Source organism: Amyelois transitella, chromosome 27, assembly GCF_032362555.1.
Source record: "Amyelois transitella isolate CPQ chromosome 27, ilAmyTran1.1, whole genome shotgun sequence".
NCBI lineage: Eukaryota > Metazoa > Arthropoda > Insecta > Lepidoptera > Pyralidae > Amyelois > Amyelois transitella.
Window position 1 is genome coordinate 2,546,329 of NC_083530.1, and position 22,583 is coordinate 2,568,911.

At 39.7% G+C, this 22,583-nt stretch overlaps 1 protein-coding gene across 5 annotated transcripts in view; it reads left to right on the forward strand.

Moving 5' to 3' along the window:
* Positions 1–238: 238 nt before the first annotated feature.
* Positions 239–22,583, forward strand: part of LOC106142107 (heterogeneous nuclear ribonucleoprotein U-like protein 1) — a 45,717-nt gene continuing 23,372 nt past the window's right edge. For 2 of the 5 annotated variants that reach the window (XM_060951983.1, XM_060951985.1), the window contains exons 1-13: positions 240–536; positions 1,559–1,689; positions 8,758–8,939; positions 10,066–10,112; positions 11,895–12,019; positions 12,557–12,694; positions 13,072–13,185; positions 13,595–13,688; positions 16,312–16,448; positions 17,260–17,365; positions 18,088–18,200; positions 19,841–19,998; positions 21,905–22,094. In XM_060951983.1, coding sequence (XP_060807966.1) covers positions 407–536; positions 1,559–1,689; positions 8,758–8,939; positions 10,066–10,112; positions 11,895–12,019; positions 12,557–12,694; positions 13,072–13,185; positions 13,595–13,688; positions 16,312–16,448; positions 17,260–17,365; positions 18,088–18,200; positions 19,841–19,998; positions 21,905–22,094 — 1,665 coding nt within the window. In that variant the 5' untranslated portion in view covers positions 240–406. Of the gene's footprint in view, positions 537–1,558; positions 1,690–2,349; positions 2,524–8,757; positions 8,940–10,065; positions 10,113–11,894; positions 12,020–12,556; positions 12,695–13,071; positions 13,186–13,594; positions 13,689–16,311; positions 16,449–17,259; positions 17,366–18,087; positions 18,201–19,840; positions 19,999–21,904; positions 22,095–22,583 lie in introns of those variants that run through there. The other 3 variants (XM_060951984.1, XM_060951986.1, XM_060951987.1) reach the window with 3 other exon arrangements.

Genomic DNA, 22,583 nt, shown 5'->3' on the forward strand with positions numbered 1-22,583 from the left:
TTTGTGCCTTTGTTTGTGTCTTTGTGTTCCTTTCCTTCTCCTTGTGCTCACTTCTTACATTTTTGAAATCCCGCAAAAGCATCATAGATATTTCTTTTACTTTATTGCTTAGTTTTATTGAGATGCCAAATGGTACTAGTCCATGCAGCCAGCATCATAGACAACTTTATTTCAGCAAGTTTGCAGAAAACGCACAATGAATAACCAACTGAGTTCATTTTTTACTATGGTAACACAAGCCAATACAAAAAGAAATCTTTTTCTGTGCCCGCCATATTGATTTGGCTTGGCGCTCTCTCATGTTAATTTTTGTGAGTGATGATTGAATTCACGTGATTTGTAATTTAAATGTTCAATTAAACAATTTAAACTGTCTTTGTTCTAAAAACTGTAAATTAGTGGCAAAATGGATCCTGCAAAGATGAAAGTAGTGGACCTAAGGTCGGAACTTGGAGCCCTTGGTCTGGACACGAAGGGTAACAAGCCGGCTTTGGTTGAACGCTTGAAGAAAGCACTTGAATCTAAAACGGGAAAATGTAAGTTGTTCTCTATCTTAAATTATATATTTAAATGCATGTGCCAAAAACATTTTTTTCGTCAAAACCTGCACAATACGCATCTAAAAATTCACATTCATTTGTCATGACGGCACGTGTGTATTATTTTAAACTCTTGAAATAATTGTTAGTGATTGGAAGATAATGTCTTATATAACTGCTATAGCTGTAGCAACAAACGGAGAATTACTTCCAGTTTTTATAAAGTATTGCTAAACCTACAGGCGTCACCATCTATTTGTTAGCGTGTCTTACAAGTACATACATTGTAATACCTATAAATGACGTCAGTGTTTGATGACATTGTACGTTTCGGCGTCCCTTAATTTCTTTTAAATGAAAATTTGACCACATTGCATGAATCATTAACTCTGCTTCGCCCGCTTAAAAATTGCATATCTTAGTCATGTGTTGTCAGTTAGTGCGTAAAAAGTAACTCAGTAAATCACCAAAAAAATTCATAACAAACACTGTTTTGAGTCTGCTTTGGTTTTATTTGTATAAACAAATAAGCAAGGGAAAGCAAACACACAAGGTATTTTGATGGAAAGACTAGAATGCATCAACCTTATATTATGGTATAGGGTTAGGAAAATTATAAGCCAAAACTTGGGAAGCCAGTCATGGATATTGAGAGGACATTTTGTCTATTGCTCTAAGTTGACCCCTAGATGGAAAGTGAAACTAAGACAGCATTCCCTGCATGACCTTATAGCTAAAGGTGCAGTTGCAATACTAAAATATTATTATGAACTAGCTTCTGCCCGCAATTCTAGTCTAAACCTGAAAAACTGATACCTTAGTGGATTTGTTCTATTTCTATTATTTTATGTCTTCTTTGAACGGGGAACAGAAAGGGATGGAAAAATATTTCAGAGTGGATCCATTTGGGAGATCATAATCAGACTGGAATAACTCATTTGCAGAGTTATATTTGCATTACCCATGTGTGAATAATAATAAAAAAAACCTTGCTATATAATTTTTTTTTTCTTTATTAGTACTCCCAGAAACATCTATCCTTGATACAAGCACGGAGGATGTTGACGATGTGGCCACTCCGCGGAAGCCTGGGCCTGCAGCCCGGACTCGGAGGTCCTCTTCCACAAGGATCGCCCATACTCCTGCCAAGGTAAACATACATACATACATAAAATCACACCTCATTCCCGGATATACTACTAAGGTAAACATGCATACTAATATATGATATAATACATTTGGTATGCCTTAATGACAGTTTCTGATGAGGCTATTAAAATGGCAGAATATTATAGTAGGAAAATTTTATTGCCCACATGCCAAGCAGAAGAATGTGAAATTCAATCTATCTGTCTTGCACATTTTAGTAAAGTTCAATATGGCTTAATTTTAGGCAAAGTCACAGTTACTACTAAAAGTTGAGAAAGGTAGTAAGAGACTTGAGGAAACTGTATTTTGACCCATTTGAATGATTTTAACATGAATCCATGAGATTGAATTATGAAAAATATTAATGAAGTGGTAGGCTGGTAGCCATGGAGATGACAAATGTGTCATGAATTATCTCAAAATTACAGGACCAAGTTTGATGACTTTTTGTACCAGAGATGGATTAGGCCTTCAAATCGCAAGGTTTTTCTTTCCAAAAAATTCACATGAGCGAAAATAATTCACACATTGGTTTTCAATGTCATAGTATGTATAAGTAAAACTATGAATTCCAACATTACTTATTCCTAACATATTTTGAAATACTACTATCAATTAGGCTTATCTTTTACTGATTAGTGTCGGCCATACAACGTCAGTAGTTTTTTCCAATTAAATTGATCTACTTGTGTGTTACGTTTAACTTTTGATTTATTAGCCAAACTGAGTAAGGGTATAATTGATAAGAAAAATGTGAATTTAAATATTGCAAAATTTATTGTACTAGGAAATTTATGAATACTTTTTAACCTGACTTCTCTCTGGAATTATGCTGGTGAGTGAGTTACTCAGAGAGTTTTGTTTTTACTATTACATACATACATATGATCACGTCTATATCCCTTGCGGGGTAGACAGAGCCAAAAGTCTTGAAAAGACTGAATGGCCACGTTCAGCTATTTGGCTTAACGATAGAATTGAGATTCAACTAGTGACAGGTTGCTAGCCCATCGCCTAAAAAAGAATCCCAAGTTTGTAAGCCTATCCCTTAGTCGCCTTTTACGAGATCCATGGGAAAGAGATGGAGTGGTCCTATTTTTTTTTGTATTGGTGCCGGGAACCACACGGCACCCGTTTTTACTATTAGAGGATTTAATACATAATTTTGTGCTGGCGCTTAAAGTTGAAAGAACATAAACATACAAAGGGGTAAAATCACTCCTGTTTCCCGGAGGTGTAGGCAGAAACTACTATAAATAGTAGTACTATAATAGGAAAAAGTGGTGGGAACTGAAAGACGCCTATAACCAGATAACGGCTTGAGCAAGGCCGAAAAGTAAAGAGGTTGACTATGTCAAATCAATTTACCGGTTGATTCTTGAAACTGACAACAATGTACGTGGAAGGCCTACCTACGTAGGTATATAGCGTCCGCACGATAAGTAAGCAAATAGTTTAGTAATAAAAAATATACAGGCAGTATATTATTTTCAACTTTTTAAACGGAACAACTCTACACGTAAAGTAGGTCAGTAACTGATTACAATACGTTTGGAAATAATTGTGTTTTCAATGCACTAGAGTGAGAAAGGCGATTTATTGATTCAATGATTATTTTCCGAAAGGTTTAATATTTCAAGGAGTACATTTTACCAGGCTTTGGTGGCTGACAGTTCAACTTTTAATTCGGTAAAATATTTCTTATTAATTTTAATTCGGTAAAATAAGAAATATTTTACCGAATTAAAAACGGATTTTTTTTTGATAAAAAGTTTTTTAACTCGGGGTTATATTCCGGGTGTCAGTGTCATCAAATATGAAAATACCTATCCCATTTTGCAAGTGCGCACGATTTGTACGACCTAGCATTTAGATAAAAAGATATACCGCAGGCAATTTAACTTTTGGCTTCCATATGTGACTAGCTATTTTGCGGGGATTCCCCCCACATCCTGTTTAGCGACTACATTACTAAGCAATGAAAGTTCATATTAATACATATAGGTACCCATTAGGTAGGGTAATTGCGCTGGTTTGGCGTCCAGTTCTACTTTTCGTCCATTTCACTTTTAAACGCATATAAAAAGAATATAAACACACCTATGCACGCATGTTGCAACTTGTCACGATCCTTCATACTTAAGCAACAGTTCTAACAACCACAAAATCCAATTTGTCAAGTGAAAACTTCGAAAAAATTAAACTCAGTGGCCGGCATGTGTTCGTGTTGCGTAGACGTCATTGCCGATACAAAAAAAATAGCTGGTGCAGGAACACTCCGTGGTGGGTTTTATGACTATTTCACATAGATTGGGTAATATTTTGGCATGTAAGGATATTTAAGAGTATAACTAACATTATGTTCAGGTTATTTTACAATGTTTTTGTAGTAATCTTAGTAAAAGTTTGCGGACGAATACTGACATGCATATTTTACCAATTATTTGGTATCCGTCCACGTGGACGGAAACTAAAACAGCAAGCTAAATATTTGGAATGTTCATTTTACTTTTTCAGACCTATAAAAAAATATGTGTTTTCTTTAGATATGAACTTTATTGGCTATTTGACAAGATATTTAGTTAACGTCCAATAATTTCTCAGTATTGCTTGTTTAAAAAAATGTTTAAATGGCATGGACGAAAACTAAACAGTGTAGCAGTTATATTATTTATTTGAGTGCTAACAAAATATTATAAAATACAGAATCTACCGTTTAGACAAGAAAATTATAAGGACACAAGAAAACATCGCTCATGGCGGAGCGGACGGCGGTCGAACTCTCAGTTTCGGCGCGAGAGAGCGGGCATGCAGCTGACAAAAAAGGCGGGAAGCTCTGCCATTGGTCGTTCGAGACAGAACGACAACCGTTTAAAGTAAAATAGACAAAGCACGCGGCGCTACGCATGGTGATAGGCTGCGGCCGACGAGGCCGCCAACCTTAGCATAAAATAGGGTTGGGGTATGTCTGCTAAAAATAGTGATGCGCGCTACATCCTCCTCCTCCAAGTCACGACATCGCCCCGAGAGTGAGTTGGTAACATCAGAAAGCGCGACTATCTTTTAGCTTTACGTGGCCGTCCTCGCAAACGGCGAGGTTGGACGGGCTCTACATTTTCGACACTACTATGAATAAGACAAGTCAGATCTGACGCGTGATAACGACCTATATGTTGACCTTGACTATCCACCAGCTCATAGGACGTAGGACTGATTACCTTGTTAATTGTGTAAGGCCCATCTCTCTGCGGCATGAACTTTCTAGTCAAACCCTTGGTTGCATTGCTAAGAGCATGCATAGTTAACAGTACCTGATCCCCAACTTTGAAAACTGGAGATGGTCTCCTAGAGGAATCACCATGGTCCATCAAATAACCACGCTTCAACCAGTGGGAAGAAGTTTTAGAGTTAGTAAAGTTCTGTACATTCTTACTCTTTGATACCTTAGGATCCTGCAACTGTGTAGTTAGAGGATCAGTAACACTTCTTTGAGGTAAGTCTATGATGACTGATCTGGCTCCGCATACTTCTTGTGATGTTTGATCACAGATGAGGTGGCTAAAGGTATTAGCAATAGGTTCATGATCACCTGGATCAATATGAAACTCAGCAAGCTGAGTACCCTCTCCTCCTTGCTGGAAGGTGTCTTCATGGTGCTGGAGCACCGGAGGAAGTCGCTGCTGTTGATCCTGGGTAAGCAACAAGCCTTCATGGGACCACACTGTCATTGCTGAAAGTGTTATGGAGTCGCTCTGTGAATTCTCATTTCCCTCATACTCAAGCTGGTAGGTCTTCGTGCACCCAGAAAAGCGCCAAGCAGAAGCAGAAAAATCAATAACCATACCTGCAGCGTTGAGGAAATCAATTCCCAGGAGTGTGTCATTGTTGTCAGCATCAGGAAAAATCATGAAGTCCACTCGAACACTTCTATCTACAGTGATGGTGACATTTACAGTAGCCACCAGGACCTCATGAGGATGCACAACACCGTCAGCTAGCTTCACGTTCACCTGTTTGGATCTAAAAGTAAGCCCCTTATCTCTAAAAATTTTATAAAGCTTATGTCCGGCAACCGAGCACTTTGCAGCGGTATCAACTAAAGCCATGCCTCGCATTCCAAGAATTGTAACACATAGCACAGGCCTTTGCTGCGTAGAGCATGCAGTAGTCGTCTGTAAAACTTCAGACGCAGAGAGAGAAACCGCAGGCATAGCATCACCCAAAAAACCAGTGTTTGTCACCGTAGACACGGTGCTGTGAGAAACAGCTGAAGGTGTGAATTGATTAAAGCTAAAGCAGCAAGACCCATGAGCCGGTAAGATAGCAGGTGTATTCAACCTATTAGGTGGTTGTTTAAGATTAAGATCCAAAACAGGCAGATTTACCCTACTAGGTAATTGATTAATGTTAGGTTCCATAACAGTTACTGTACTAAATGTATCATTTATCAATTGTTTATCACTTGTCACATCCGAACGTGTCTCATTACAATAACGTGAGTTGCAATCGGCGGTTTTAAGATGTAATCGTTCATTAAAATTATTAGTAACAAAAGCTTGGTCGCACAGCTGTTGCGACTGTAGGTATGACGATCTATAACTACTACTAGGTGACATCTCGCGAGAATTGACATCGAAAAAACTACTATTGATAGGTTTGATGTTATGACTTGGAGTAGAGAAAGTAGTAATTTGATCACTTACCGAACCCGATGAATCGTTGAATGTGAGAGATGCGAATGATACATTACTGTTACACGTAGGACATTGAGAACGCATGAACCCTCTCGCACCGCAACCGTAACAAATAAGCGAACCCGACGATTTATCACTGTTATCACTATCACTGCACTTTTGTAACTTTTTACATTCTTCCCGTACGTGACCGTATTTTTTACAATAAACGCAACGCAGTTTCTTGTTCGATCGTTGATTGGAATCGGCGGTGACATCCACGGAATGTCGCGATGACGACGCTGCGCTCGCGGCTGGTGTCGGCGTCGCGCCGGCATGGGCGCTCGACCCCGTCGGGGCCCGAGCCGTGCTGCTGGCGCGGCGACCGTCGTACGCCGTCGGTCTCGGTCGTCCTCTTAGCGGCGGACCGGACTGCTGATGGGTCTGCGTCTCCACCTCCTCCTCGATTTCAATAGACCGGGCGAGACGAAGCATGCCGGAGAAATTTTCGAACTCTTCTCTTCGTAAGCGTTTACGTATTCTTGTATCGAGTAAGCCGTAAACCATGTCGACTTGCGCTCTTTCGGAAATATCGCCGACGGGAATCTTTGCAAGTAGTGCACGGCATCTCGCGACAAACACGTCGGTATTCTGGTCGCCTTGTTTCTGGTCGAACAGCTCTCTGTAGATGCGGTGTGGAGGTCGTTTATCGCCGTAAGTATTTTGTAGGAGTTCAATGACCCCGTCCCATGTTGTGATTTCTTTTTTGATCCCTTGGTACCATATTGCCGCGTTGTGAGTGAGCACCATTGAGAGCCCCCTGAGGGCGTTTTCCTCGGACACGTTAGCGCAGTCCTTGTAACTTTGAATGGCGTCAATGAATGCTTCCACGGAGTCGCCGGCGTCACCGCTGAATCTGGCGGTGCAATGCGTAAAAGTGCCGCTGCCGGCGGCGAATGCTGGTGTAGACGCGGGAGTTGGGGATGGCGGCTGGCGAATTACTCTCTCCAGCAGGCGCTCGAAGGCTTCAGTTTGGGACCTCTGGATGGCCGCCATCATGGCGGCGAGTTGTCCCGACGAAAAAACTGCGGCGTCGGCGCCCATTGCATCATCGAAGTCCGGGGCGACTTCGTCAGTAGCTTGCGCTGCTTCCTCCCTGCGTGTACGTGGCATGATGATGGAGAGCACACGCGGAACGTAGGTGTAGGTACTAGGACTTAGGGTTCACGGGTTAACTTTACTCGCACAACGTTGGGCAGCCACTTGTAGCATGAATATTATTTATTTGAGTGCTAACAAAATATTATAAAATACAGAATCTACCGTTTAGACAAGAAAATTATAAGGACACAAGAAAACATCGCTCATGGCGGAGCGGACGGCGGTCGAACTCTCAGTTTCGGCGCGAGAGAGCGGGCATGCAGCTGACAAAAAAGGCGGGAAGCTCTGCCATTGGTCGTTCGAGACAGAACGACAACCGTTTAAAGTAAAATAGACAAAGCACGCGGCGCTACGCATGGTGATAGGCTGCGGCCGACGAGGCCGCCAACCTTAGCATAAAATAGGGTTGGGGTATGTCTGCTAAAAATAGTGATGCGCGCTACAACAGCAATTTTTTTTGTATTAGTTTTCGTCCATAATAGTGTGGAATCTACTTGTAACACATTTTCTTGTTAATTCGTACAGGTTTTTCTAGTAGGTACTAAACTATGAAATTAATTGTTATAGATGGATTCGGGGAAATAAAAAAAGCAGGAAATCTACTGCTGAAGAATAAATATTTTTGTTGATTAAATAAAAGATTATAAAGACAGTTTTTATTTAACATTGCATTTTTACTCTTTTTTACATACTGGACGGAAACTAGATCACACCAGGGCGAAAACCAAATTTTTTGGACGAAAACTAGTGAAATCTGCCATTTAACATTTAATTATTTATATAAAAAACAATGTAGTTATAATTAAAAGTTTCTTTATTTTTATCAAAAATAGACTATATGAGGTATTTAAACAAATATGAGCTATTTTAATTAGGATACTTTATCATATTATTTTTACGTCTGAAAGCTAGCAACTCCGCTAATTGGACGAAAACCAGCGCAATCACCCTATAATGGTAGGCGACAAAATAGTGATGACTATCTACAGTCAAATACAGAAACTTCATCTATCTATACTTATAGTAATCTGCAATAAGTTTAGTAAATATAAATATTGGTGACTAAAAACTTTATAAATTCTAGCTTTCGCCCGCGGCTCCACCCGCGTCAAAAGTGCCTTATGTCCTTCTCTGTACTCCACACATACTATAATTATGAAAATTTCATGTACATATTTTGATTTACACATTTAAAAAAATATTAATATGGATAAAACAAATTTTATCAATCACAGCAGCCCCGCCTCGAAGAGCCGCCGGAGCCGATAGAGGAAGACGAGCCGAAGTCTGAGCCCAAAACGCCGTCCCCGGTGAAAGCGCCGGAACCGGTGCCGGCGCCGGAGCCCGTCCCGGCGCCCGAGCCCGTTCAACAGCCGGACAGGGCCGATGACGATGTTTACAGCATTGATGATGAGAAGTAAGTCTCATATTTGTACCTATGTAAATGTTTGCAATATCCGAAAGGATTAATTTGAAGATCTGTTATATAATTTTAAGAGCTTGATGTATTCATTTCATACAAAAAAAAATTGAAAGGGCATGATCCAACATGGGTTAGTTTTCCCTGAAAAGGAGGCAGAGATCAGATGGGAATTGCTTCGTATAAAATCTGATTTATCCAGTCAGAACCATAGTCAAAAGGTACACCTGGTCTCCTCGCCAGAGAGTTGAACCGGACATAGCGCCCCGTCAACTACAATCCAAGTTTGTTTAATTACGAATATCTAGAATTTGAAGGACAATACTATTTGATAATCTATTAATTATTTATTAAGAAAAAGTGCTTTCAAGGAGCATTTACATACATACATATAGGTAATCACGTCTATATCCCTTGCAGGGTAGACCTTCAGTCTTAAGAAGACTAAAAGGCCATGTTCAGCTGTTCGGCTAAACATAGAATTGAGATTCAAATAGTGGGAGGTTGGTAGCCCTGTCGCTTACAAAAAGAATCCCAAGGTTATTAGCATTTCCCTTAGTCGCCTTTTACGAAATCCATAAGATATGGAGTGGTTCTATTCACTCGGCACTTTCTACATCGTGTCCCACAAATCTCAATTCCATCATGAATCCATATAGCTGACTGAACGTGGAATTTTGGTCTTCTCGAGACTGTAAGGTATAAAGACGTGATCATATGTGTACATACATACATACATATGGTCACGTCTATGTCCCTTGCGGGGTAGACAGAGCCAACAGTCTTGAAAAGACTGAATGGCCACGTTCAGCTATTTGGCTTAATGATAGAATTGAGATTCAAATAGTGACAGGTTGCTAGCTCATCGTCTAAAAAAGAATCCCAAGTTTAAAAGCCTATCCCTTAGTCGCCTTTTACGACATCCATGGGAAAGAGATGGAGTGGTCCTATTCTTTTTTGTATTGGTGCCGGGAACCACACGGCACATCATATGTGTGTATGAATCAAATGTTAACTGATGCTCTAACAGTATGGTAAACTTGCATAATTATGATAAATTTTATTGCCAGTGGGAGGCGTGTCCATAATCGATACAGCACTATAGTTATGATATCTTTTTCAGGAGTCAGTCGCCCATTCAAGTCAAGGAAGACGAGGAGGAACAAGAGGGTAAGCTGTAGTTTTCTTTACTACCTATCTATCTGAGACGGATCTTGCTCTTTACGTTCGTAGATGCCCAAATCCTATCCTACTTATATTAATGAACCAGCTGTAGCCCTCGACAAATCTTTTTAAATTTAAACTCATTATGTTGTTCTAATATCTTAGTTTTAATACTGCAAAGTTTCGTGAAAATCCGTTTAGTAGTTTTTGCTTGAAATACTAACAAACACAAACTTTCGTATTTATAGTTTGTTAGTTTTTAATATTCTTATTACTCAGATATACAATTAGTAAGGCTACGATATAAAAGTTTGTGTGGATGGATGTACATTATGTTTGTAACTATTTCACGCAAAATGTACTGGACGGATTCTGATGAAATTAAAAGTAAATACACGCTTACAATATAATCTGTGAGTTGCACGAGCGGCAATTATCGCGCTATATATTATCGCTACCCCTGTTCACATACATACATAAAATCACGCCTCTTTCCCGGAGGCGTAGGCAGAGACTCCATCTTTCCACTTGCCACGATCTCTGCATACTTCCTTCGCTTCATCCACATTCATAACTCTCTTCATGCAAGCTCGGCGGTTTCGAGTACTCTTGACCTGACCCTTTGCCAGGACGTCCTTAATTTGTTCAAGATACGTTCGTCTATCACGTCATAATAAAAAGCGAAACAGCGTTAGTTTTAACGCGTGCCCTACTGGAATGGAAAACACATGGCCGCATCTTTTTAGGCCGAAATATTCAGTTTGTCCTCAACTGAATTCATCACATTACCTGTGCACCGTGTATAGAGTACGCCGTCAATTACTCCGATAAGCGTCCCAATGCCGCACGGTCGTGTTGCTGCAATCGCGATATTGTTACCGCGGTCATTGTATTCCAACGGAAATATAACCAGCCTAGACAAAACATTAACTAAGCGGTAGTGTGATACACAATGTCACGGGTTCAAATCCCGATTGGCCTGGACTTTATATGTTTTATTTCGTTTAGTATCTACTCATAACACAAGTCTCGAAAGTTGATTTACTTAAAACAAGCTTCAGACGGAAATAAATACCTTAAATATTTTCCGTCCCATTCCGACACTTTGTAATTTTAAAGGAAAAAGGAGAGAATCAATATACTTCTATCCCTTTTTAGAGTTGTATTTACTGTGTTGGTTGTAGTTCCGTGGTAATTATATTATCATTACTGAAAATTGTGTTTGTACAGTGAGTTTTGTGGCAGAGAATTTAATTTCATGTACGTACTTACACATATAATAACCCGTTGGGTTGCGATTAGTTACTGTATGGTTGTTTCGATTATAAGCAATTGAATTGTTATTTCGAAACGACGTTACGGCTTTTGGTATTATTTCGGTGTCTCTTTATTTTATGATTTTATTGAAATTGGATTGAAGTTAGATTCCCCAGTAAAAGTTGCAGAGGTCAGACGGGAGTCGCTTCTTGTAAAATGTTTAATTACCAAATCCACGATTATGGCCAAAGAGCGCACTCCGATCTCCTCTTCAAAGAGGTGGGGATGCGACCCGGATTATCGCTAGAAGGAAGGAGTAGGCGACAGGCTACTTTCTAGGTTGAATGCTTGTTCTAGTTGCGTTCACTCTAGAATGTAGTCTAGGAGAGGATTGTGGTGTATTGGAGGGTAAATCTAAATTTGAATTTAAGTATCTACCGTCTGATATACCAAAAATCAGTCTTGTTCCAACCGTTTGTGGTTCGTCAATGATGACGGTGACATGGTTAGAATATTAATTTCCTATTACAGAAGCTATGGAGACCCAGGAAGACAGTCAAGACGGCGAGAAACCGGTGAGCCCGAAGAAAGAAAATGAGAACGAGGCTGAAAACGCGGACGGAGCTGAAAACGAAAATGATAAGGAGAAAGAGCCGGTAAGCCGATTGTAGCTGTGAACATTTAATTGTTTTTTTTTTAAGTTATTGCTAAGATCTTCAAATTAATTAAAAAGTATTTTAAAGATCCTGCAAATTGTGATTGCAGTATTTATCCAAGAAGTATCTTCTAAGCTATGTGATGTATTTATATGTATGTGATCATTGAAATATTTATTTAAACTTTATTTTGTCTTAGTGCCGACTTAGTGCTAGGAACATTATCTACCAGAAACCATTAGGATTTACAGAGAACTTTTAAGAGCCCTTGATCAGCTTCTATAAATTCAAAAAGCACCACCACATTACTTAGTAAATGGTTGAACTTTCTCATTAATGTAGTTCTGTGCCGTGAACAATATAAATAAGTATACAATGCTGAAAAATTTTAAAGAAATTAACGGCTGCCTAGTTTTAGTACAATAATTAAATTTGTGAAAATTATATTTTAAGCTTTAAATTTTTTAAGCAAGAAAATAATATTGACACTACAGATCTGTATACTGTATTATTGACCTGTTTAAAATTTTTGTACAGGAGAAAGAGCGTCCCCTGACTGAGGAGGAGGAATGGGAACAGCTGAACGAACGGCTCAAGATCAGGCAGAAGGAAGTAGAGGAGAGACAAAAGAGGCAGGCGGAAGAAGATGCCAGGAAACTGGCTGAAGTCAGCAAGGTATGTGTTTGTTTGTATAGTCTAAATGTTGTCAGCTATTGGAATTGGAACATTGACTAAGGTGTTAAAAATTATTGTTTAACACTCAATTTTTGTCTGCATTATTAAAAAACGACAGAAATGAATATATTCGCGTCTTAATCCCATGCGAGGTAAACAGAGTCAACAGTCTCGTAAAAACCGAATAATGATGAAATTGAGATTAAGTTAGTGTCAGGTTGCTATCCAATCGCCTAAAAGAAGAAACCAAGCCTATTCCTTAGTCGCCTTTTACGACATTCATGCTAAAAAGATGGAGTGGTCTTATTCTTTATTCTATTGGTGTCGGGAATCACATGGCACAGAAATGTATCTTTTTAATAATTATTTTTGGACAGGACCCGGTAAAGCTGAACCGTCTGAAACGCAAGCTGGAGAAGAAGGCCCGCTGGAGTAACTACTATAAAGCTGTTGAGATCACAAATGAGGTGCTCACACCGCCCGCTGAAGCTGTGAGTCTTGTTTTATGTTTCACACGTTTGTCTTTAATGGTGCAAAGAAAGCTTATAAACAAAAGCAAGGGAGAGTTGAGATCAGAGAGAGAGATAGAGTTTTTTAAATAATTTTTTTTTAAACTGTATAATTAATTTTCTGGGCTTAATCCTAGAAAATTTAATGCAAACACAGCTAAAAACCAAAAGCAAGGGCAAGTTGAGATCAGAGAAAGTGATAGAGTAATTTACTTTTTAAATATTTTTTTTTAAACTGTATAATTATTTTATTTATTATACAGTTTAAATGTTGTAGTATTTTAATTGCAGGCGTTCGTTGCCAACAATTTGATGATTGATCCATTAAATTGAAAGACATTAGGGAAAATTGACACATTGAGACTGAGATTTATCCCATTATATGTTACAGTTGGAGAACCAACAGAAGCAGGCAGCAAAAGACACTTCGGAGGTGATAAATGTGGAACCGGAACTGGACGACGACAAGATTACTTTGTCTTGGTGTAAGTTCAATACTTGTTATTTATTTTAATTTTATACAAATGTGGTTCCTGGCACCAATACAAAATAGAATAGGACCACTCCATCTCCTTCCCATGGATGTCGTAAAAGGCGACTAAGGGATAGGCTTTCAAACTTGAGATTCTTTTTTAGGCGATGGGCTAGCAACCTGTCGCTATTTGAATCTTAATTCTATCATTAAGCCAAATAGCTGAACGTGGCCATCAAGTCTTTTCAAGACTGTTGGCTCTGTCTATCCCGCAATGGATATAGACGTGACCATATGTAGGTATGTATTTTATACATATGTATAGCACATAAGGCGGATTTAATGCTAGAACGGCGATGTTAGGAGTACCCGTAATCGTCGAATATGCATGAAAAGAGTAATGAGTGTAGAGGAAGCGAGAGAGGTCTGTAAGGATAGTAGCATGTGGAAATTCATAGTCTCTGCCTACCCCAATGGGAAACAGGCGGGATGGTATGTATGTAATATTAGAAGCATTATCTACCAGCCAACCATTGGGTTAAGTTAAAGTAATAACTCCATTTTAGGTGACCATTTGTTAGCTTAATTGGAAACAAGATAACATGTCATGTCGTACAAGTTCCAAAAATGTGGCAATATGCAATCTTAATATCGCTCAGTTGTAGTTAAGCGTGAGGAAACAGCGACGCGGGGCGGTATTTCCAAATCTTTTACAACTAAGTACCATCAATATAATAAAAAAAGTATAAAACAATATAGTGAATATTATTATTTTTAAATTTAATATAATTTGCTCCTACGGTGAAGAAAAACATCGTGAGGAAACCTGCACATTCAGACAACTGGACATGTAACCATGGATCCGATACGGGTTAGGTTACCTGCAAAGGTTGCGGAGGTCAGAAGGGAGTCGCTTCGTGTGAAAACCTGACTCACCCAATCTACAATCCACGGTCAAAGGCTTACCCCGGGCTCCGGGTCGGACGAATTGCGAAAGTGACGAAATACAGCATGAGACAATTTGGGGATGAAGTCTAGTTAAGCCAAGAGACGTGATAATAATGCGACATACATACATATGGTCACGTCTATATCCCTTGTGGGGTAGACAGAGCCAACAGTCTTGAAAAGACTGATCGGCCACGTTCAGCTATTTAGCTTAATGATAGAATTGAGATCTAAATAGTGACAGGTTGCTAGCCCATCGCGTAAAAAAAGAATCTCAACATCCATGGGAAAGAGATGGAGTGGTCCTATTCTTTTTTGTATTGGTGCCGGGTACCACACGGCATTGGCAATGGCAATAATAATGCGACGTATTAATATAATGCCGAAATACGTAAAATGACGAGCCGTCTACTAGGAGGTGAGGATACAACCGGGAGTTAAGCAGTGAGTGAGTGAGATAAGTAAATATGAGTGGTTACCGGGAGTTAGCAGGGAGTGAGTGAGATAAGTAAATATGAGTGGTTACCGGGAGTTAAGCAGGGAGTGAGTGAGATAAGTAAATATGAGTGGTTACCGGGAGTTAAGCAGGGAGTGAGTGAGATAAGTAAATATGAGTGGTTACCGGGAGTTAAGCAGGGAGTGAGTGAGATAAGTATATATGAGTGGTTACCGGGAGTTAGCAGGGAGTAAGTGAGATAAGTATATATGAGTGGTTACCGGGAGTTAAGCAGGGAGGGAGTAAGTGAGATAAGTATATATGAGTGGTTACCGGGAGTTAAGCAGGGAGTGAGTGAGATAAGTATATATGAGTGGTTACCGGGAGTTAGCAGGGAGTAAGTGAGATAAGTATATATGAGTGGTTACCGGGAGTTAAGCAGGGAGGGAGTAAGTGAGATAAGTATATATGAGTGGTTACCGGGAGTTAAGCAGGGAGTGAGTGAGATAAGTATATATGAGTGGTTACCGGGAGTTAAGCAGGGAGTGAGTGAGATAAGTATATATGAGTGGTTACCGGGAGTTAAGCAGGGAGTGAGTGAGATAAGTATATATGAGTGGTTACCGGGAGTTAAGCAGGGAGTGAGTGAGATAAGTATATATGAGTGGTTACCGGGAGTTAAGCAGGGAGTGAGTGAGATAAGTATATATGAGTGGTTACCGGGAGTTAAGCAGGGAGTGAGTGAGATAAGTATATATGAGTGGTTACCGGGTGTTAAGCAGGGAGTGAGTGAGATAAGTATATATGAGTGGTTACCGGGAGTTAAGCAGGGAGTGAGTGAGATAAGTATATATGAGTGGTTACCGGGAGTTAAGCAGGGAGTGAGTGAGATAAGTATATATGAGTGGTTACCGGGTGTTAAGCAGGGAGTGAGTGAGATAAGTATATATGAGTGGTTACCGGGAGTTAAGCAGGGAGTGAGTGAGATAAGTATATATGAGTGGTTACCGGGAGTTAAGCAGGGAGTGAGTGAGATAAGTATATATGAGTGGTTACCGGGTGTTAAGCAGGGAGTGAGTGAGATAAGTATATATGAGTGGTTACCGGGAGTTAAGCAGGGAGTGAGTGAGATAAGTAAACATGAGTGGTTACCGGGAGTTAGCAGGGAGTGAGTGAGATAAGTATATATGAGTGGTTACCGGGAGTTAGCAGGGAGTGAGTGAGACAAGTATATATTAGCCGTTGCTTCCAGACGACAGCGACCTGAACCAGTACGTGGAGCTGCCGGCGCTGGGCAGCGTGGTGCCGCTGAGCGAGGGCGCCTTCGCGCACGCGTGGGCCGGCGCGCGCGCAACGCACGGCGTGCGCCGCGGCCGCGTGTGCTACGAGGTACGCTTTACTTCCTCTTATTTACTAAACTAGCTGTGTCCGCGACTTCGTCCGCGTGGAATAGTAAAATTCAAATCTGTAGTTTCGAGATTAGCGCGCGTTCAGACAAACTCTTCAGCTTTATAATATTAGTATAGATTAAAACTTTAGGTCGTTTGTGTTTTCGCAAGTCTCTCAGATGCAATTGGTTGATCCTACTATAATATTATAAATGCGGAAGTTTGTATGTCAGTATAGATGTTTGTTTCACTTTCACGCAAAAACGAATGAACCGATTACGATGAAATTTGGTATGTACGTAGCTGAAGACCCAGAATAACATATAAGCTATATACCTATTATACCGGAGTTCCCGCGGGATTGATAAAATGCGGACGAAGTCGCGGGCAGCTTCTGTGCGATGTCGAACGTAGTTTTAGTTTTCATCAACTTAGCACCCAGTGTAGAGGATTTTTGAGTATCACGTCGTGGTCACCAATGTAGCGAGAGCGATTATTCGGCTAGACCTCCACCAAAAGGAAGATTTTCAGCCAGGCTAGGTGCGATGCCTGGGGAACCGCGCGATAGACTGTTGTTATATTAATGCTCCAATCCGTGAAATCTTTGTTTGCGCGATTTTGATTCTTCGCTGCTATTGGCTGAGCACGATGATTGACAGATAGTGTTTGACGTTAATGATGTCACCATACGTCTATATCCTTATCATAAAATTTTGTTTATTTGTTTGTAATATCTTTATTGCATAGAAATTAACACAGTAACAAGAAAATAGTAAGTTCACTTCAATTTTATCATATGTTCCTTTTTTTAGGTCCGCGTCGGAGCAATGGTGACGACGACCGAAACTTCGGACAAGGAGACTATAGCGTCCGGCCTTCGCATGGGATGGTCCACGGATGATTCCTCACTTCATCTTGGTAAGATTTGTATATTACGTACATATGCATATAGTCACGTTTATATCCTTTGCGGGGTAGACAGAGCCAACATACACACTTACATATGGTCACGTCTATGTCCCTTGCGGGTTAGACAGAGCCAACAGTCTTGAAAAGACTGAATGGCCACGTTCAGCCATTTGGCTTAATGATAGAATTGAGATTCAAATAGTGACAGGTTGCTAGCCCGTCGCCTAAAAGAGAATCCCAAGTTTGTAAGCCTATCCCTTAGTCGCCTTTTACGACATCCATGGGAAAGAGATGGAGTGGTCCTATTCTTTTTTGTATTAGTGCCGGGAACCACACGCTGGCTAGCAACAGAGCCAACAGTCTCGAAAAAACGAGTAGACGATGTCGGGTAGGAGATTTTTTTTTTAATAATAATTTTATTTTTTTGTATATAACTATATAATAACTTTCGCATAATTCTCTCTAATGCTACGGTAGCAGTTTTTTAAGTTTTCCTGTAAAAATGTGATTATATTAATAAACTAGCGACCCGCCCCGGCTTCGCACGGGTGCAAAATTATAAATGTTATTTATTATACATAAAAACCTTCCTCTTGAATCACTATACCTGTTACAAAAAACCGCATCAAAATCCGTTGCGTAATTTTAAAGATTTAAGCATACAGACAAACAGACAAAAATAGCGACTTTGTTTTATACTATGTAGTGATAAATGAATTACACTTATACAGGTGAGGGCGAGTTCAGTTGGGGCTACGAGAGTAGCGGGCGCGCCGTCACCAACGGCGAGTTCAAGGAGTACGGCCAGCAACTCACCGAGAAGGACGTCGTCGGAGTCTATTTGGTGAGGAATTATATGACGGTGAAACATCTGTGGCGCAGCGGTAGTGCGCTTGTCTGTGACACCGGAGGTCCCGGGTTCGAATCCCGGCCAGGGCATGATGAGAAAAGAACTTTTTCTGATTGGCCTGGGTCTTGGATGTTTATTTATATAAGTATTTAAGTATTTATTATAAAATATAGCATCGTTGAGTTAGTATCTCGTAACACAAGTTTCGAACTTACTTCGAGGATAACTCAATCAGTGTAAAAAAAAGAAAGAAAATCTTCTGTACCGCAAAAAGTACATACCTATGTATATATCAAGGCCGCTTACCATTTATTCGGACCGGAAGCTGCATATGATATTGGAGGAAAATTTTCTACATAGATACATATAATCACGTCTATATCCCTTGCGGGGTAGACAGAGCCAACAGTCTTGTAAAGACTGATAGACCACGTTCAGCTGTTTGGCTTTAAGATAGAATTGAGATTCAAATAGTGACAGGTTGCTAGCCCATCACCTAAAAGAAGAATCTTAAGTTTATAAGCCTATCCCTTTGTCGCCTTTTACGACATCCATGGGAACGAGATAGAGTGGTCCTGTTCTTTTTTTTTATTGGTGCCGGGAACCACACGGCAATTTTATATTTGAAATAAATTCTTGGTGACGGAGGCGTATGACAAATCTCACCTCGGCCAAGTGAACTTGTCACTTATGGCTATTTCTGAGTTATGGTGCATTGGTTTGAGTAACCCTTATAACCCATGCATTTATGGGGATGTAAATTATCTGTATGTTCAGGCAACTGGATTTGTAACCATGACTCGAACTGATACAGGCTAAGTTCCACTGCAAAGGTTGTGGAGGTCAGATTTGAGTTGCTTCATGTAAAAACCTCACTTATCCAATTCCGAAGTACTATTGTATAATAAAATTTCCCTGCACTAATTATGTTTTACAATTAGCAAAATGTAATTGTGAATAAACAGTGCAGGCAAATTAACATTCTGTATTACACTTGTATTCATCCATTTGTTTACAAGATCGCAAGCGGAATGACAAATTCTCTTTTCCGTAGTGGTAGGCAGAGACCACATCTTTGCCACTTGCCACGATCCCTGCATACTTCTTTCGCTCCATCCACATTCATATCGTGAAAGTAATTGTCAATTTATTAAATACATAAAAATATTTAATCATAGCCAAACTCTTTATTAGGAGCCAATGAATTGACAAAAATCACGCCTCTTTTCCGAAGGGGTATATAGAGACTTTATCTTTCTATTTGCCATCCATACCTGCATACGTTTTTGCTTCATTCACATTCATAACTTCATGCGATCTCTTCTATTTAGGGTACATACTCTTGCCATACATACATACATTAAGTCACGCCTTTTTCCCGGAGCGGTAGGCACAGACATCTTTCCACTTGCCACGATTTCTGCATACTCTTGACACTTGATATTTGACTTTATTAATTGTGTATGTTAGTGTTCTGACTCGGCGGAGCATTGATTTTAATTTGAAAAAAATATATTAAAAATTTATAAGTTGGGTATTAGTAAATCTGTCTGTACTTTTAAAAAATAAAAAATATCAATAAAAGTAATATCACTATTATACTATTTATTTTCTAACAAATATTTTTTCATCAGGATCTGGAATCGAATCCATGCAAGATTTCCTACACAGTCAATGGCGCGGAGCAGGGCGTGGCTTACGAGGTGGACAAAGCCTCTCTCGAGGGAAAAGTGCTGTATCCGCACGTGCTCACGAAGAATCTGTGCTATCGTGTCAACTTTGGCAATGACAAGTAAGTAATGTGTGAAAATGTAAACCTTATGTCACATGGTCTAGTTATATGCATATACATAAAAAAAATTAAATGTCCCGGAGTGTAATACTTGAAAGATTTCATAACCATCGACATGGGGTATCTATGTATATATGAGTAACAGTTTGTCTGTCTGTATGTTTGTAAGTACTTGTATGATGCGAAAGTTATTGCTCCAATTTGAATGGTTTGTTGTGTTAGGCTTGCTCAAATTTAAAAACTGCTAAAAAAGAAATTCTGTCACCCCTCTAAGAAGGGGGCAATACCCTGTATTGCCCCCTTCTTAGAGGGGTGACAGTTAACTTTTTAACCATTAGCAACAGCCAGTGTTAATTATGCTTACAATCAATATTAACTTCTCGATCTTAAGTATATTGTAAATTGGCAATTTATTACAAAAGAAGTTTTTTTTTTTACAAGAAATAGTAATTATTACGTAATTGTTATTAAATAATTGAATCAAATTTAAATTGAATCTCAATTCTATATTAAGTCTTTTCAAGACTGTTGGCTCTGTCTAGCCCACAAGGGATATATGTAGACGTGACCATATGTATGTATGTATAATTGAATGGGATGTACAATTGGAATTATCCTGCGTCAATTATGCTTCGCAATTCATAATATTGAATTGTGACTTTAACATTGCAGGTATATTAAAGATTTCGTTTTACACTTGTATGGAATAATTTTATTACAAGGTCGCAACCGAAATCACAAATTAGATTAGCATTTTATGCATAGACAATTATTATTTTTTTCTTTCATAGACATAGATCAAGCTAGATCACTTTTTCTGTATGTAAACCATGGTGTGAAAATTTCTTAATAGAGCGAAATTAACAAGTCTCTCATTATGACTATCTTGCTCCATGTCCATGCTGAATTTAGGGGTGTAAATTAAAAACATAGACAATCTTACCATCCATCATTCTATTTTGCATACATACATATAGTCACGTCTATATTCCTTACGGGGTAGACAGAGCCAATAGTCCAGAAAAGACTGAATGGCCATGTTCAGCTGCTCGGCTTAATGATGGAATTGAGATCCAAATAGTGACAGGTTGCTAGCCCATCGCCTAAAAAAGGATCGCAATTTTATAAGCCTATCCCTAAGTCGCCTTTTACGACATCCATGGGAAAGAGATGGAGTGGTCTTATTCTTTTTTGTTTTGTATTTGTGCCGGGAACCACACGGCACTATTCTATTTTGAGGTTAAACGAAAGTATAAAAAAGCATGAAAAGAAAGATCCGCATGTATTAAATAAGTATATTTAAACTTTAATATTATAAGTTACACTGATGTACTGTCTAATGTACATATTCGAGCAGAAATCCAATTTTTTAATTTACTCGTGATAAGATTGTTACTTTATTGAGTTTTGAGTTGCGCTATTCTCCGCCGTGGAATATTGTTGACACGACTTATTATTGTAACCATAAATGGAAAGTGAGTGAATTATAAGTTGCGTGTGGTTCCCAGCACTATAGAATAGGACCACTCCTTATCTTTCCTAAAGATGAGCTTGCGATTTTTCTTGTAGGCGATGGGTCAAACCTGTCATTATTTCAATCTTAATCATGTTAAGCTACACAGCTGAACGTGGCCTTTCAGTCTTTTCAAGACTGCTGACTCTGTCTACCCCGTTAGGGATATAGACATGATAAATTGTACATATATACATAAAATCACGCCTCTTTCATGGAGGGGTAGGCAGAGACTACCTCTTTCCACTTGCCATGATCTCTGCACACTTCCTTCGCTTCATCCACATTCATAACTCTCTTCATGCAAGCTCGGCGGTTTCGGGTACTTTTGACCTGACCCTTAAAGGGTAAAGGGTCAGATAAATTGTAACATGTATAAATTGAAATTGACAGGTACAACATGCTGACCAAGACGAAAATCGTACGGAACCGCCTGGAGATCCCCGTGGAGCAAGTGCTGGAGGAGAAGAGGGCCGTCGAGGCGGAGCTGCGGCGGCAGCGCGAGGAGGCGCTGCGGCGCGCGCGCGAGCGCCGCGACGAGCGCGAGCGGCTGCGGCTCGAGCGGCTGCGGCGGCGCCAGGAGGTGCGCGTGCGCAGATAGCGTCACATCACATCGCATGGGTCACGTGCCTGGTTGAAACAGATTAGTGCATCGGGAGGCAGCTTCAAATTAGCATTTGAAGTTGGCTGTAGCCATGTAGCGATGTCACTTTTCTGACTTTGTGATTAACTGATGATCTTATGGTGTGAGAACAAATCGTGGAGGTTTCCCTCCAACGTTCAGACAACTAGGATGTGTAACCATGGTTAATGTTTAATGTTTTTGTAGGTTATATAGGAATTGCTTCATGTGAAAACTTACTTTCACAATCCAGGATCATGGTCAAAGACACCCGGGCTCTTTTATAGATAGGTGCAACCAAGACTTAAGCCAGGACAAAGAAGTAGGTGAACATCACTGAATATTCTATACCGTACCAATACTCAAAATGCACAAGTATCCGGCTTTCATTTTCGAGACTAAACTGCTGTACCAATTTCTACCAAATTATGAAAATACCTCATTCCAGAC